Genomic DNA, 15,150 nt, shown 5'->3' on the forward strand with positions numbered 1-15,150 from the left:
GTTGGTGCCTACAAACAATGGCTCCATACTTAATGAAGAGAATATTTATAGCTCAGGGTAGAACTGTGGTGTCCTTGGTGCTCTCTGAGCTTGGTAGCTCATGCAATGAAATACTACAATCATTTTTTCCTATAGCAAGTTACCTTTTGAGTTGAACTCGGATGACGTAAAATGGACAGGTCCATTCAGTATTTATGGCTTCATACATACAAATGTGTATTGATGTTGGTTTCTTGCAAGGATCTATTGTTTTTGCATCTTAGGACCTGTAGGTGTTTTCTTTTGTCTGCAAAAGCAGCTTTGTAAATGATAGCTGTTCTTTAATACAATGCAGCATCACTCAGGTATTACATCAAACTTTTTAGTCTTTTCCTTTCTATTATAGAAAGCTCAGTTTTATTAGCAATGCATTTGCAACATTTTTTCTCCAGAAATTTGTCACATCCTCTGTAATGTAATATGGACAATTTTCACTATTGCATTTCTGGCATCATTTTATAAACATTTCAACATTCTATAACATTTATAAATGAGTAAGAAGTTGGTCAGTGTGGCTGTCCAGCATAAGAATACTGGCAGAGCATTTTACAATAAATTAATTTTAAGAAAAGATTGTGAAAGAAGTTCACTACAGTCATGCTTTGCAATTGGATGAATTTTCTAACTTTTGTGAAATGCCTATTTTAACTAGAATTATTATTTGAACTGGTTGAGCACACTTTGAGAATTGCAATAGCCCAAAGAAGGGGAAAAACAACTCAGATAATTTCAGGAAGCAATATTTGCTCCAAACCCATTCAGTATTTCTCCTGATTTGTCTTCATTCTCTCAGTTCTATTGTTACCAAATTATCTAGTAAAATTCATACAAAATTATTTTAAAGCAGATTAAATTGTGCAGTGTAGCTATGCTGCTATTAATAATTGTCTCCTGTTTCCTGATCTTCTAATTTGAACTGTATCAAAAAGCTAGAAATATATTTAGCCTGACATAAAATTACATGGAACATGGGAAGGAACCAATATATAATAGAAGCTCAAGTCATCCTAATGGTAAACCAAGTCAAGAAGGCTCTTTTTAGAATAAAACTGCGTGAAATAGCTAGCACTCTGGTAGACAGAAACATAATTAAGAACATAACTGACAGTTTCAAGTGAAAAAATAATAAAGACACACATGAATGTGAATGTCTTCACTAAAAGGCAAAAAATGCAGAGATAAAGAGGCATACTTGGGTTATTAGCAAAGATTTTGTATGTCATCGGTATGACTGGAAGAAAGGAAAATTCATTTTAGGTATATGTACCCAGGTAGGAAGGGGAGGGAGAAGGAAAAAAATGTGTTATGCAGCAGAATAGAATAGAATAGAATAGAATAGAATAGAATAGAATAGAATAGAATAGAATAGAATAGAATAGAATAGAATAGAATAGAATAGAATAGAATAGAATAGAATAGAAGAGGAGAGGAGAGGAGAGGAGAGGAGAGGAGAGGAGAGGAGAGGAGAGGAGAGGAGAGGAGAGGAGAGGAGAGGAGAGGAGAGGAGAGCTGAGTTGGAAGGGACGTTAGAAGTCTTTTAGTCCAGCCCCTTGCTCAAGCAGAACCTATACCAGGGGTTGGCAACCTTGGCTCTTTTATGACTCGTGGACTTCAACTCCCAGAATTCCTGAGCCAGATGGTATGCTGACCTATACCATCTCAGACAAGTGACTGTCTAGCCTCTTAAAAATCTTTAGTGATGAAGCGCCCACGATTTCTGGAGGCAAGGTGTTCCACTGGTTAATTATCCTCATTGTCAGGAAGTTTCTCCTTAATTCCAGGTTGCTTCTCTCTTTAATCAGTTTCCAACCATTGTTTCTCGTCCTTCCCTCGGGTGCTTTGGTGAATAACGTGACCCTTTCTTCTTTGTGGCAGCCCCTCAAATACTGGAATACTGCTATCATGTCTCCCCTATTTCTTCTTTTCTTTAGACTAGCCAAACCCAAGTCCTGCAGCCGTTCTTCATATGTTTTAGTCTCCAGGCCTTTGATAATTTTACTTGCTCTTCTCTGAATTTTTTCCAACTCTCAACATCTTTCTTGTGATGCATCGTGATTTTGCACCCATATATAGTTACCAGAAAACTGAACAAATAAAGGAAGACAAATGAGGGGAAAAGGAAGACACACTATTTAATATTTGTATTTACATTCATTGGAAGGGAATTACAACTGAGTAAACAGCCACACAATGGGGAATATACACTGAGATGAATGCATATAAGTGCTTAGTAAATACTGCCAGCTGTTTGCCTAACATGTTTGTGGTTCTGCCCCAGAAGCAGGTTAGGAGGCACAAGCCTTCAGCATGTAACTGATAAAGGTTTTATCAATTTCGGGCAACAGTACAAGTGGGAAGGCTCTAATCCAGGGGTGTCAAGCTTGCAACATCATGTGTCGTGTCACGACGTATCGTGACTTTTTTTCCGTTGTCGGCAATGGGGTGGGCGTGGTTTCAGCATGACGCATCCAGCCCGTGGGCCGGCAGTTTAACACCACTGCTCTAATCAATTGAGGTCATAGATCTAACCTTGTTTGTTAATCTGCTGTTAGCATTTAATAAGTCTTTATTGATTAGCCCTTGGGCCATATCAAAGTGCAAAGTTCCAGCAACAAATTGTTACTAAAATTTGATAAAAGCAATTTAAAATGGAATTTGATAAAATACAATTTAAAATGGAATTAGAATAAAATACAATTTAAAATGAAATGGGAATAAAATACAATCTAAAATGAAATTGTAATAGTGTTCAATAATTTAAGATATAGATAAAATATGATAAAATTATATTTTGGAGTCGCCCTTGCAATCTATCCCAATCAGTCCCACATATGCAGATCTCAACTGAACCATTTTGTTTAAGTACTGTGCTGCATTAAATGTTATTTTCAAGTTCTGGCTGGACATAAGGTAAGTTGTTTTGATATGGGGATCCCAATGGGTCATTCGTTTGGTATATAGACCAAGATACCTGTCTCTCACCCTTATACAGGCAATAGTCAAATAGGATGTGAGCCAGGTCTTCAACATCTGCTGCTCCACAAATGCAGAGATGCTCATTGTAGGGTATAGCATGAAATCTCCCATATCTGACCATGTGTCAAGCTGTTCAAATCTCGCTCATGTAAATATCTCCCTAAGATGTTTTGGCAGTTGTAACTTTAAATAACTGTCTACTGAAAAGTACATTTGTATTTACTCAGTCATTTCAAGTTACCCACCTTACCAAGGATAGCTATATCATTTTGTCCTTCTATATCCTTAATTTTTTATTTATTTATTTTTTATTACATTTATATCCCGCCCTTCTCCGAAGACTCAGGGCGGCTTACAAGCTTAGCAGTAGCCTTCATTCTATGTATATGCCTGCTTATTAGGGCTTTCACACACACCCCAAGCAGCATTATTACAAAGTCAGCTTAATTGCCCCCAACAATCTGGGTCCTCATTTTACCTACCTCAGAAGGATGGAAGGCTGAGTCAACCTTGAGCCTGGTGGGATGCGAACCTGCACTAATTGCAGGCAGCTGGTGTTACTTAAGGAGGCATTAGCCCTCTGCTCCACCAAGGCTTAATTCTTTGGGCAACTCTTTTTTGGGGTTATTCTCCTGTTACACAAGAGACAGGAAGGCCACAGCTTCTTACAAAATTTGTTAGTTTGGTGATCCAAGAGATTTGTGATTGTAGTTTTATTTGCTCTAGTAGGCATAACTTGGGGAGCCCATCAGTCTCCATTTCATTAACTTTGCACCAGTAGTTATAAGCTCTAATTTTGAATAATGCATGAACTGTATGAATTGCCAATTCAGCTCTAACTGATGTTCTTGGATCTACACCCAAAATACATCTCAAATGCTAGGACTGTGTTTGTTCTAGGACTGTGGTTGAGTAAAGACCCCAAATTTCTCTTCCATACAAGAGCAATTCTGTTCAAAAGGTACCTAGCACATATTTTTGCTACGTCAGTCAGGCTGATGGGCCTGAAATTACTAGGATCCTTTTTATTCCCTTTTTTATATATGGGGACAAATATTGCCATCTTCCACCCATCTGGTATATGGCAGGTGTTATGTCTGTAACGTTAGCTTTTATTAGGGAAGCTCAGATCTATATTCCTCTTTTGAAGGAAAGCTCAGATATACAAAGTGGGGGGGGGACAACATTTGGCTGTCTGCTGGATGGAGGTCATGAAAACAAAATGGAAGACACATCCTCATTTTGATGGATATCTGTACACCCTGTGTAAAAAGGATGCAGGGTGGTAATTTTCTTTTTGCAAAAGTGCAAGTTAATACAGAAGCCCAGGATTACCATGAACAATTCACTAACCATTCACACCTGAAGCTGAAAGAACAACCTGATTTACAAATAGGAGCAACGTTTGAAAATTCTCTCTGTTGGACCAAATACTGTATGAATCCATATGGGAAGCAGGTCTTGATATACTGTAATGATTCAGTCTACAGTAGATCCTTGAAAAAAACCTCAGGCTTTCCTAACACAAAAACAATTAAATGTACACCCCTGCCCCAATACATCCATATTCTAAATCCACTGAGTTGATAAGTATAATTTTCTGCCCATATTATATTTTAATTGCGAAGTTCTAGCTTGGCTTAAGCTTGAATATTTTTAAGAAAATTGAAGAAAGATTAGTTAAATTTAAACAGGTTAACTCATAAAGCAGCAGATGTTATTGCTGAATGAAATGTTCACCAGTGATATTCAAATTCAGGCTATAAAATATAAAGTTAGGTTGGACTGAATATTTTTTTAATTAAATTCTATTCTCAATGTAACAAAGGGGTGGATGTCCCCCAATTCCTTGCAACCTTCTTCAAATCAGTGGTGTGAAAGATAGTGCAGGAGCTGCAGAAGGAATGGATGAAAATCACTTTTGTTTTTTTCAGTGGGAATACATATCTTTCTTCCATACCACAGGAGTAATGGTTCATGGAAGGGCAAATCTGTAGCCAATCCATCATATTTTTTTAATTAAAAAATGCAGAATTCTTCTGAAACTTACTCAGATTCTTTGAACAGGCCTAAAACAAAAATTACACTTTAGAATTAAATATTAGTTCTTGCAATTAACAGAAACATGCTATGTTAATATATAAAGTAAATATTGTAGAATTTGGTTTCCAGAAATAATGTAAAGAATCATCATATTGTTCTAAACAAATAATCCATACTATCTGATTACTACCAGACATAAAAACTACATTCAAAGTTGGCTTCAGAGAAGTTGAAAACACTTTCCTCTTACAGTTCCTTTTTGTCTCTCTATGGTTCAAAATAATTTTCTTCTGTTTCATTGAAAGCATGAGTCCTATATTGGTTTATAGTTTTCTTTTATTAAACGATTATCAAAATATTCATAACTTTAAAATATTGTAATATTTATTGTGCTAATGCATATTTAGCTCTAAATCAATAGTACATTCATCAGCTGTCATGATTTAAAAGTTAAAGAATTATGGAATAATAACTTCATAGAAAATATATAAATTGCAAGCAAGTAGCAGAAGAGCTTCTCCACTCTCCACTCTCAATTTTATTTTATTTATTTACTCAGATAGGGAAGTTTTATTTTCACTAGTTCATTTCACTGTTTATGGTTTGCACTAGTGGAAAGAATATTTGTGAATATTAGTAATCCAATTTTTGATTTAATTTTTAATTTAAACAACATTGCCTGAATACTAAAGCTAAAGTTAGTGCAAGGAATAACATTTTCATGAAATTGACAAATTAAAATTATACATGGGGTGGGGGGGCCCTCAGGCATCTACACTGCAGACATCGGTTTTGGCCCTGAGTATTTCTGCAGCAAGTTGACATTGTGTCATTAGGCTTTATCTTCTCCTGAACTGTTTGAAATGTGCCCCCCCCAATTTCAGAAATGCTTCCTCAAGGGATGGAGAAAGGGTTTATAGTAAGTAGGCCCTAAACCCACACCAATTGAGAAAATATACCCTCTTGCTGGTATTGTTCTACCTAGGATTAGGAGAGAAGTAGCAGCAGATGCTGAGAACCAAACGAGAGAATTATCCCCCACATCCTCTGAATGGATACATACCCCAAACTCGTCGACTTAAATCTAGGAAGTTTTATGAGAGGAGCAAAACTAAATTAGAAGATGGAGAACAGAATTTATGGAACAAGAAATAATCTCAAAAAGAACATGGCTAAGGGATTTGATCTCTCTATGTTAGTTGGAAGACACTGAAAAAGTTGACAATGGAAGTGTCTAAAAGTAAGATCAACATGCTCAAGTAGGGAGTTGCTGGAGAATAACAACATGCAATATGAAAGTGGGGAGAGGCAGAGTCTGGCCCATTTGTTGGTCTGTCAATTACTACCAGTAGAATGCACCAAAAGTGGTTTGTTTCTGGTCAATGATAAAGCCAAAAAGGTAGCCTCATTTTGTCAGTTTAAGGTTTAATCTGTACATGAAATAAACAAAAATCACTCAGGCCTACTTACTATAAACCCTTTCCCCATCCCTTGAGGAAGCATTTCTGAAATTGGGGGGGCACATTTCAAACAGTTCAGGAGAAGATAAAGCCTAATGAAAATTGGTTACCTCTCCCTGTGCAAATTTAGAGAATTTACACATAAAAACAATGCTGGGTTCAGTGAAGTATTCAGAATATTTTAGAAAAATGATTTATAAATCTATTAGTTTCTTGATTTTTAAACCCTGAAATATTTTTGTAAGTTTGCTATATAGAGCAGTGATGTTTATCTTAAATCAACACTAAAATAGTGTTGATAAATTATTTGCACAGCTTTCTCAAAACCACAATTATATACAATTTTGTGAAAAAGTCTTCAGGTATTTTCCACTGCAGTTTTTCAAAGACACTATGCAGGCTTACTCTGTAATTTTACAGAATATCTTTTGAAGAAAGCTTGGCTAGAATACATCCACACACAAAGATACATGCAAACACACAGGATTGAAGGAATATACTAACTCAATCTTTAAAAAAGTTTTGTTTTACAATATAAAACAGTACTCTTTTTGTTTGAAACTTGATTTTCATCATCCTTTTTTTTCATTGGAGTAAGTTCTGGAGCAACCACATCACCATCCTATCAAATAATCAAAATGGAGAAATTAAGTTTTGCACTTCAGATTCACTGTTAAGGTATTTTGTCATCTTTTCTCCTGACAATTGAAATAAATATTTATAAGTACATTTAAGGGATAAAATGTTATCAGGCCTGACTTATCCCTTTGCATGGGATAAATCATGATTTTTTCATATTCACAAGGATCTTTTTTATTTTTATGAAAATACTAATTTTATGTAAAAAACATTTTAACTTCTAGTAAGTTCATTAATATAATATAGCATATCAGCAGGCTCTGTGTCTTACCAATGCTTACTGCAGTAGCCCATTAAAAAGTACACAGTAAAGAATTACACTTCCCGGGTGTCATGGCGACACAGATGAAAGAACCCGGAGCTCCGGTTTCCTAGTCCAATTTCGCTTCGTCTGGAGACTCAAAGAGGTCAGAAAGTCGCTATGGAGAGGCAACAAGGAGGAAGGGAAACCTTGGGAGTTCGGAGCCAACGGCGGTTGGCCTAAACGGACTTAGGAAACTTTTTAAAACAGGCAGGAGAAAGGCTGCTGGCAAGTACGCAGACAACCCAAGCCACAGACAGCCCGGGAAGAAGCAAAGAGCCATGGTAGTGGCGCCAAACAGTTGGCTGTCAACAATATGTTTGATCTGGGTGAGATTCTTCTTCATTTCTCTTCCCAAAGGACTTTTAAAATATAATTCCCTGAACTGGATAACTTTTAAAAGTAAAAAAAACCCAGAAAGACTTAGGAAGAAGAGAGAAATCTGGAATGAGGGAATGAAATTAAGGAATTTAAAAAATATGCAGAAAAAATTCAAGACTGAGTGAAAAGAAAAAAATGATCACCTGTTGTTGGCTATTTTTTTTGATTTGGGAAGATTTTTAATTTTTTTACTTTGTTGTGAAAGAGCATTTTAAATAAAAGTTTTACTACTGGATAAAGACACTATAACTAATGAGGACACCTAGTGGTGAAGGAAGATACTACAATAATACAGAAAAAATCAGAAGAGTGAAGACCTTGAAACAACACCTGTGCTAAACAAAGAACATCCTGTATTTCTACAAAAGAAAAAACAAAGATTTTTTTAAACTACATCTTTCAACTTTAGACATAACTATTATAGAAACTATTTAGAGACAGGGTTTTTTTTCCTTTTTCTTTTTTTCTCTAATATCTTTGAACTAACAGAAATATTTGGATTAGATTTATGCAGTTGGTGTTTTTTATTTTGCTGGATTACAGCTTAAAGTAGTTGGCTTTTTTAAAACCTGGATTAGCCTAAAACAGTTGGCTCCCTTTTAAACCTGGATTATAGCCTAAAGCAGATAGCTTCTTTTTAAATTTGGATTTTAGCCTAAAACAGTTGGCTCTTTTTAAAGTTGGATTATAGCCTAAAGCAGTTGGCTTCCCCCCACCCCTTCTCCCTGTGTTTTTACAAAATCTGCCTGACTGAATAATGAGTGCACCAAACCTCACCAAAATTACAAAAAAAAACCTGTTTCTGCACCCTCTTCTGGAACATCTAGTCTAGCAAGTCAGGATCTATTGAAGCAATGTTAGAACAATCTCCAAAAAGAGATGCATGCGACTTTACAACTAATGCAAGAAATGATGCAGAAGAATCATCAAGAAACAAAAAGCAATCTTGATTAGCTAAGCAAACAAATGCTTGACATAAAGACACAATTTGAGGTTCACCAACAAATGATCCTTAAAAATGAACAAAGAATTCAGAAGGTGGAAAATCAATCAGAAGATACTGGAGGAAAAATTGAAGCACTAATGACAGAGAATGAAAGATTACAACAAGCAAATCAAAACCTAGAAGGACCGGTCACTGCTTTGAAAATGGAGAAGGAGGTACACTATTTGAGATTTCAGAACATACCCAAAGATAAAGAGGAAAATATAGTAGAAGTGATTATTAATCTATTAGCAGAGGTCCTAGAAATGGAAAGATTAGAGATGCAGCAAGAAGTGGATGAAATATTTAGAATGAATTCATGCTACGCAAGGAAACACAAATTGCCCAGAGAAGTCCATGTAAGATTTATGAAGAAAACAATGAGGGATGAGATATTAAGAAGAGTTAGAGATGGCTTCCGGTTTGCACGCACGGTGCTTTCAGACGTGCAGGGAGAGCTCCCTCCCTGCTGTCCATTCTTTCTTCATTGGAGGACGCTGAAAAGGGTCGAAAGTCACCCTGGAGGGGCGGCCACCGCAAGGAGGCCCTCCTGTGATCATGGAAGGGCAGTGGCCCTTCGCTTGAATCCAGAGCAGCTCCTTTTGGCCCGAAGAAGAGACCGGCCATCAACATGGCCGATCATTAAGCCATTCCCTGCTGAAAGCCAAAAGTACCATGTAGCACAACGAAACAATCTGGAGGACTTGGGTGAGACCTCTCCTTTCTTATTCCCCTAACTGCCTGCCTAAGGGGCTTTTCTGAAAGTTTTCTCCCCCCCCCTTTTTTTTTGAAAAACAGCTTTTGTATACTTGGGGGAATAACATTTTAAGCCTTAAAGCGAAGAAGAAGAAAAAAACACCATCTGATTAAGCAAAGAAACTAAGCAATCTCATTCCTACCTATTTAAAAGCTCATATTTTTGTGGGGATCTACTACCCTATTTTCTGTTTAAGATGTGAACTAAGGAAAAAAGAATGGACTAATTATACAAAAGCTTTATATTAATTTGGGAAAAAAAGAATTGTACAACTTATTCTATATGCTACTGATGACATCCTGTGGCTAAACTTGAATTGCAAGTAAACTTTTTGCTTATTCTGACAGCTGAATGAATAACAGATCTGTCCTTGATATTATCTTCAAAGACAAGTGTGGGAACACCTGGCACTGAAAACAACTTTTAGCAGTATTGGAGGTGGAAAATTACTGACTTATTAAAATAGCCTCCATGGAAGACTTAATTTAATTTATTAATATTTCTATACCGCCCTTCTCCCGAAGGACTCAGGGCGGTGTACAGGGCAAGAATAAAACACAGAAATTACAAAAGATAAAAAGTAATCAAATACATGCCCAATTAAAAAATACAATTAATACATACTAAAAACCCCAATAAAAATAATAAAAACCCCACCAATCCCCCCTCAGGCCAGGCCGGCTTGCTCGAACAAGTATGTTTTCAGATCGCGGCGAAAGGAGCGAAGATCGGGCGCCGTCTGGAGCTCAACCGGTAACTGGTTCCATAGCTTCGGGGTGCCCACAGAGAAGGATCACCCCCTGGGGGCCACCAGTCGACATTTTCTGACCGGTGGCACACTGAGGAGGCCCTCTCTGTGGGAACGCACAGGGCAGAGGGAAGTAGACGCCGGCAGCAGGTGTTCCCTAAGGTACTCCGGACCCCTGCCATGTAGGGCTTTAAACACTTAGCTGTAAACACTAACAAAATGGATGACTACATCCCAACACTTAACTATAAATTGATACTGGACACAATATTGGCTATAACTGAGCAAATTAAAGCCAAACTGCATGATAAACCTGACAACTCAAAGCCACCAGAACAAACTTTGACCTTAAATGATGAACTGACAACCCAAAAACAAATAGAAGAACTGGAAATTAACACTAAAATAGGAGACTTCAAAGAGCAACAAACACAGCCTACAGAGAACTTTGAAGTCCAAACTCCAACTTTAACTACAAAACTTACAGTTCAAAAAACAACACCCGAAGAAAGCAACATTAAGAGCAAAGATATCAAAGGCCTTCAAATACAGTATGTTGAGGATTCAGATAATCAAACAATAACAACATTAACTACTACTTTCTATCTAACCCAGATGGAAATGGAACAAGAATTACATCAAATATAAAAAACTAAGCTATTAAAGCAATATTTTAATGATTATAAAGGGGACACCAGCTTGGCAAAACTGTCATTTGGATGGTCTCCGTGGATTCAAATAAGAGGTGGAGGAAGAAAGGGAGACACATTTGAGAATTTAAAGACACTAAGATGGAAGCCTGATTGACACAAAAGGAAGGCGAGTGTTAGATTTAAAGATTTAGACTTGTCTCTTTTTTGGGACAAGAACTTAAAATCTTTTTGATGGACTAAGGGGAATCTTAAAAAAATGATTTCATATTTAGGTTTTAGATTTTTAAAAGAAAACAAAATTAAGCTTTTAGAATAAAACTTTGAATTATACTATAGAATTTAGAATCTTATAATATAAGATAGTATTTTAATAAGTATTGAATGGTTAAGACAAAAAATCTTTTCTAACAATTGGTGATTTGTTAAGTTGAAAACTAGACTTTACTGCTAAATCATAAGAATGAGTTGTAATGAACAATGTAAGTTTTGTAGACAAGAGAATTATTCTTTACTGAAATAGGGAATTGTAGGTTACCCAAAACATAAGGTTTCTTCTGTATATTATAGGCCACTTTAGAGTATATTATTGCAATTAGGTAGAACTTAAAAACAGGATTTTGATATGTATTAGTCTAATTACATTGAAAACTTTGTTAATTGACTAGGTCAGGGGTAGGCAACCTCGGCTCTTTTATGATTCATGGACTTCAACTCCCAGAATTCCTGAGCCGGCTGGCTCAGGAATTCTGGGAATTGAAGTCCATGAGTCATAAAAGAGCCGAGGTTGCCTACCCCTGGACTAGGTTATATCTAGAAATGTACTAACTTGATCACTTTGACTATGTGAAAACTAAGGGAATCAGAGATGCAACCTGAACTATTTACAAAGAACTTATTTGTTACTTTTCACTAACCAACCATCATATTGCTTCACAAATAGATGTATATGTAAATACTGAAAAACCAATAAAACTTGAATTAAAAAAGAAGAGTTAGAGATGATCCATTACAATATAAAGATAAAGAAATAGTAGTGTTGAAACTGATTCCCAAGAGAATAAGGGATACTCGAAGACATTTCTTGATTACAAAGCTGATTAAAAAAGGAGTAAATTTTAGATGGCTGATGCCAGAAGGGATTTCAATCAACTGGAATAACACAAGATATCGTTTGGACTCAGTGTGGAAGTCAGAGGATTTTGATGAAAGATCTAGAGCATTTCTGGGAGAAAGAACACAATATTAACAAGAGGATGCAAAAAGCCAGAAGCAGACAGAACAAACGATAGAGGAAACAATTACACAGGTGGAAGAGGAAAAAGAGAAGATGAATCAAGAAGATGAGAATAGTAAGAGAGCAGAGGATTACGAGATCAACAAGACCTAAATATAAGTAAACCAAAATGGAGAAGTAAAATGGAATTTTTTAGTGAATATAAATGGATTGAATTCCCCATCAAAAGGGAAAAGAATTTTCAAACTACAGAAATTAAATATTGATATAATTTGTTTGCAAGACATACATAAAAAACATCATAATTTTTTGAAAAATCCAAAACTTGGAAAACTTTATTATGCATCAGCTCAACAAAAAAGAGGAGTAGTTATATATGTCAAAGAGACAATAGATTCCAAAATGATTTATGCAGAAGAAGGAAGAATATTAATAGTAGAAATCAAAAACAGATATTTTTGATAGCAATATATGCACCAAATAACAAACAAGAAGAATTCTAACAAAACCTTCACAGAAAAATAGTAGAAATGGAATACCAAAATATATAGTTAGTTAGTTATAGTTTATTTGATTTATATACCGCCCTTCTCCTTGGTGGGACTCAGGGCGGTTCACAGGGCATACATAAGAAACACTATACAAAAATTAAAAAGAATTAAATCCATGCCCAATTAAAAACAGAAGTACAGATTAAAAACAATTAAAAGCCCATAATCCCCCATCAGGCCAGACCAGCTAATTCGAACAGATGGGTCTTCAGGCCCCGACGGAAAGTTCGAAGGTCTGGTGCCATCCGGAGCTCCACCGGCAATTGATTCCATAAAGCCGGAGCCCCCACAGAGAAGGCCCTCCCCCTGGGGGCCACCAGTCGACATTCCCTGACTGGCGGCACCCTGAGGAGGCCCTCTCTGTGGGAACGCACAGGGCGGAGGGGAGTCGATGCCGGCAGCAGGTGGTCCCTGAGGTAACCCGGACCCATGCCATGTAGGGCCTTAAAGATCGTAACCAGCACCTTGAACCTCACCCGAAAGACAACTGGTAACCAATGCAGCTCGCGGAGCAAAGGTGTAACATGGGAGTACCGGGAAACTCCCAAGACAACTCTCGCGGCCGCATTCTGTACCAGTTGGAGCCTCCGAGTGGTCTTCAAGGGAAGCCCCATGTAGAGAGCATTACAGTAGTCAAGGCGAGAGGTCACGAGCGCATGAGTGACTGTACACAGGGCATCCCGGTTCAGATAGGGCCGCAACTGGCGCACCAGGCGAACCTGGGCGAAAGCCCCCCTAGTCACGGCCACTATATGCTCTTCCAAAGTAAGCCGTGAATCTAGAAGGACTCCCAAGTTGCGAGCCCTATCCACGGGGGGTAAGAGCTCACCCCCCATAGAAAGAGATGGAACATTTGGAATGTCCCGGGATGCCGGAATGCACAGCCACTCAGTCTTGTCAGGGTTGAGCTGAAGTCTGTTCCTCCCCATCCAGACCCGAACCGCCTCCAGGCAACGGGACATCACGGCGAGGGCATCACTGGGGTGGTTTGGGGTCGAAAAGAAAAGTTGGGTATCATCGGCATACTGATGATACCCAACTCCAAAACCACGAATGATCTCACCCAGCGGTTTCATATAGATGTTGAACAGGAGAGGCGAGAGAACCGACCCCTGAGGAACTCCACAAACGAGAGACCTAGGGGCCGATCTCTGCCCCCCTGCCAACACCGACTCCGAGCGTCCCAGGAGATAGGAGGAGAACCACTGAAGAACTGTGCCTCCCACTCCCAATCCCCTGAGACGCCGCAGCAAGATACCATGGTCGATGGTATCGAAAGCCGCTGAGAGGTCTAATAGGACTAGGACAGAGGAATGTCCCCTATCCCGCGCCCTCCAGAGATCATTCACCAGAGCGACCAATGCCGTCTCCGTGCTGTACCCGGGCCTGAAACCCGATTGGTAGGGGTCCAGATAATCCGCTTCATCCAGGACCAGAGGGAGCTGATGCGCCACCACACTCTCAACAACCTTCGCAAGAAAGCGAAGGTTGGAGACTGGACGAAAGTTGTTCAAAACGGCTGGGTCCAGGGCAGGCTTCTTGAGGAGAGGTCTCACCACCGCCTCCTTCAAGACGGTGGGGAAATAACCCTCACTCAAAGAAGCAGATATAACCGCCTGGAGCCAGCCTCGTGTCCTCTCCCTGGCTGCATAAACCAGCCAGGAAGGGCACGGGTCCAACAAACATGTGGAGGAGCTCAGCCTCCCCATAATCCTGTCCACTTCATCAGGGGTCACAGAATCAAACTCTTCCCAGATAACATTGACAAGACCGCCCGTGTCCTGATCGCCTGACTCTGCCCAGCTGGAGTCCAAACCGGTCCGAATCCGAGCGATTTTATCCGACAGATGATGACTAAATTCCTCGGCACGACCTTGCAAGGGATCCTCCCTCACCTCCTGATTGAGAAGTGAGCGAGTCACCCTAAACAAGGCGGCCGGGCAATTATCTGCGGACGCGATGAGGGTGGAGAAGTAATTACACCTCGCCACCCTCATCGCTGCGAGATAAGACCTAATATAGGTTCTTAACCGCAACCGGTCGGGTTCGGATCGGCTAGACCTCCAGCAGCTCTCTAGGCCCCGTTTCCGGCGCTTCATCTCCCGGAGCTCCGCGGAAAACCATGGAGCTCGCTGGGATCTGCGCCGGGTCAGGGGCCGCAAGGGTACAACCCGGTCAAGTGCCTCAGTGGCTGCCCTTCCCCAGGCTTCCACTAAGGCATCAGCCGAGCTGTGAGCAGTGGAGGCAGGTGGGGACCCCAGCGCCGCTTGGAATCTATCAGGATCCATTAAGCGTCTGGGGCGGTACCATCTAATTGGCTCCGTACCCCCACGGCGGGGGGTGGCAAAGCGGAAGACCAGCCGCAGGAGATGATGATCGGTCC

General features: G+C 39.1%; 1 protein-coding gene across 1 annotated transcript in view; it reads right to left on the reverse strand.

Moving 5' to 3' along the window:
• Positions 1 to 4,568: 4,568 nt before the first annotated feature.
• SAMHD1 (SAM and HD domain containing deoxynucleoside triphosphate triphosphohydrolase 1) overlaps positions 4,569 to 15,150 on the reverse strand; it is a 50,732-nt gene continuing 40,150 nt past the window's right edge. Inside the window, exon 16 of the mRNA XM_083358048.1 lies at positions 4,569 to 7,140. Within this exon, the coding sequence (XP_083214174.1) occupies positions 7,030 to 7,140 (111 nt within the window). The 3' untranslated portion in view covers positions 4,569 to 7,029. The remainder of the gene's footprint in view (positions 7,141 to 15,150) is intronic.

This window comes from Vipera ursinii, assembly GCF_947247035.1.
Source record: "Vipera ursinii genome assembly, chromosome: 3".
Lineage (NCBI taxonomy): Eukaryota > Metazoa > Chordata > Lepidosauria > Squamata > Viperidae > Vipera > Vipera ursinii.